We start from the raw sequence: 2,387 nt of genomic DNA, 5'->3' as shown, positions 1-2,387 counted from the left end.
AATTTGATTGGTCCGAACAGCTCTGGTTCGAGCATAGTTGCCGACCTCAAATGTGGTGGGCGGGGCTAAGTTCGGCGTCCAGGCTAAAGAATAGCACTAAACTATAGACCCTGTGCGAACACTTGACCACGACCACGTGACGACGCCATGACGGACGGCAGAATCCCCAGAAGCACAAGCCAAACAGTGTAGTACACGAGCGGAAAGTTTCATTAGTTTTAATCAGTTTAAAATAAATAACACCAAATAAACTGTAATAATAATAATACTATCTTCTTCTTTATGGCTTCTTCTATTGAACAACAGGTTGTCGTGGCGTTGTCGGTCGAGGTAGGGCGTCTGGTAGGTGCTCACAAAGAGCGGTATTTGGAGAAGTTGGAGGATTGGATACCGACCCTTACCTTATTCCTCCCTCCATTTTAGTCATCATAATACTTCATTCATCCAATGGGGAAATTCCCTTATTACAGCAGCAGTTTTCTACAGTAAATAAAAAAAATGGACCTCATTAAATCGCAGAGTCTGCCCGACTACATGCGATCTGCACCACTATGTAGTAAACGGGGTATCCCCATAATACACTGGTGCTGATCCCAAAGCTTTTAACCCCCATGTTGTCCTCTGGTCAAACTGAGCCGTTTTCAGTTAATTATTTTCTCACAAAAAATGGGTCGTCAAAATAAGAGCGGAAAATGTCAACATTAAAAAAATCAAAAAAACTTTGGAAAAAAACACCAAAACATTGAAAAATGACAAATGTGGGGAAAAAAAGCGATGATAATGTTGAAAAAACGTCGCCAAAACTATTTTTTTTCCAGGGTTAACACAAGGGTTAAAAGTCTGGATGCTTACCGGTTCTTTGTGGCCGGCTGGGTTACAGGTATGCTATGCTATGCAATGCTATGCTACGCTAACGGCGGGGGAAGGCAGACAGCTAGCTAGACTTTCTGACTAGTATTTTGCAGCGGCTGTGTGCAGAGTTTAGCACCGCCCATGACGATTCTGATTGGTTTAAAGAAATGCAGTTAAACCGGTAAAATGTTTTCCTCCCAAACCTTAAATGCCATGCAGAGCCAGACCCTCCTTCAGAGGGCTGTGGAGGAGGGTCTGGCAAAGCGAGACTAGGGTTCTTTACGAGCAGACCGTGAGGCAGTGACTGGCGTTATTACAGCAGCTACAGGTGATAGATCTTTTTTTACTAATTTTCAGAGCCCATAAGTTAATTATTGCTGTTGGGGTGTAAAGACCATTTCAAACAATATATAAAAAAAAAATGTAAACTGGAATGGTTACCAACCTCGCCTTTCAGTAGTACGTTTAACATCAGTAGCAGTAGTAGTAGCTACTTGAACTAAAGTAGGTGGCAGTAGCAGATAGTAACAATAGCATCAAGAAGTATTGTGCTAAAGGTTTTTTATTACCCAGCAGTAGGAAGGGTCTAACGACACCAACTTGAAGGTCCAGACTTTTATCTTCTACAAATCCGCATCCACCTTCCTCTTCCAGCTCTTCAACCTGCTCCTCTCCCTCTCCTCCATCACCCCTCCTCTCCAGAAGCCTCCTGCCTGTCACCGTGGTAACACACGTGCACTGTTTCTTCAGACGGTTTTTGGAGAAGCCCTGGATCTCCTGAGCCAGCGAATGCATCTCACCGGGGTTTGCAGGACGACAGCTGAAACGCAACAAAGACTATTAGTGATTATATGAAGTGTGTGTCCAGTGTTGAAACGTCACAGTTGAGATAAACAACCACCAAAACATACCAAATTAGTTATCTTTTTCAGTGCAACAGTCACTTCTAATTTTCTATTTTTTTTTTTTTTTTAACTATGTCAGTCGATTTACAGTATTTTACAGTTTTATGAAAGCCTAAAAGCTGAACTAAAGTGTGTTTTTGTGCATTTACACTCAACAGACAACCTACTGTATGTGCACAATCTTGAATTCAGGTAGTGCATTCACGTATGAGTGCAGTGTCAGTGGGGGTGATTTTGTTAAGAATCAGACATGATCAGGTCTGATTCTTGACAAAATCACGGAGCTTTATCGTTAAGTTTTCCTGCTTTGTGCACCCACCTGGTGTATTAAATTATACCAAAATCCTGCAAAGAGTCAGATCATCCCTGATTTAAGCATAGATATAGCATTATTACAGCTACAGTAATATAATGCAGCGTAAAAACGTGTGGAAAACCCAGCTACGCTAGCAGCTATGAAGGCTTTAACAAAGCTGACAGCTGACTCGGAAGCTGCGTCAACAATGTGATGCGTTCGAGTGTTCGCAATAAAGTAGTTAATGGTTCTCTAGGACTTGTTCCCAGGGTGTGGCTGATAATGCTGTTAATTTCTGTTTATTTATTAACAAATCTATCTATCTATCTATCTAT

At 41.7% G+C, this 2,387-nt stretch overlaps 1 protein-coding gene across 2 annotated transcripts in view; it reads right to left on the bottom strand.

Annotated features, from left to right (window-relative positions):
• Positions 1–2,387, bottom strand: part of LOC116705014 (dual specificity protein phosphatase 19) — a 15,677-nt gene that overhangs the window by 11,846 nt on the left and 1,444 nt on the right. The window contains exons 1-2 of one of the 2 annotated variants that reach the window (XM_032540849.1): positions 2,077–2,267; positions 1,422–1,672 (exon numbers count right to left, since the gene is read on the bottom strand). In XM_032540849.1, coding sequence (XP_032396740.1) covers positions 1,422–1,647 — 226 coding nt within the window. In that variant the 5' untranslated portion in view covers positions 1,648–1,672; positions 2,077–2,267. Of the gene's footprint in view, positions 1–1,421; positions 1,673–2,076; positions 2,268–2,387 lie in introns of those variants that run through there. The other variant, XM_032540850.1, reaches the window with a different exon arrangement.

This window comes from Etheostoma spectabile, chromosome 17 (genome assembly GCF_008692095.1).
Source record: "Etheostoma spectabile isolate EspeVRDwgs_2016 chromosome 17, UIUC_Espe_1.0, whole genome shotgun sequence".
Taxonomy (NCBI): domain Eukaryota; kingdom Metazoa; phylum Chordata; class Actinopteri; order Perciformes; family Percidae; genus Etheostoma; species Etheostoma spectabile.
This window is presented reverse-complemented; position numbering and strand designations above follow the sequence as displayed.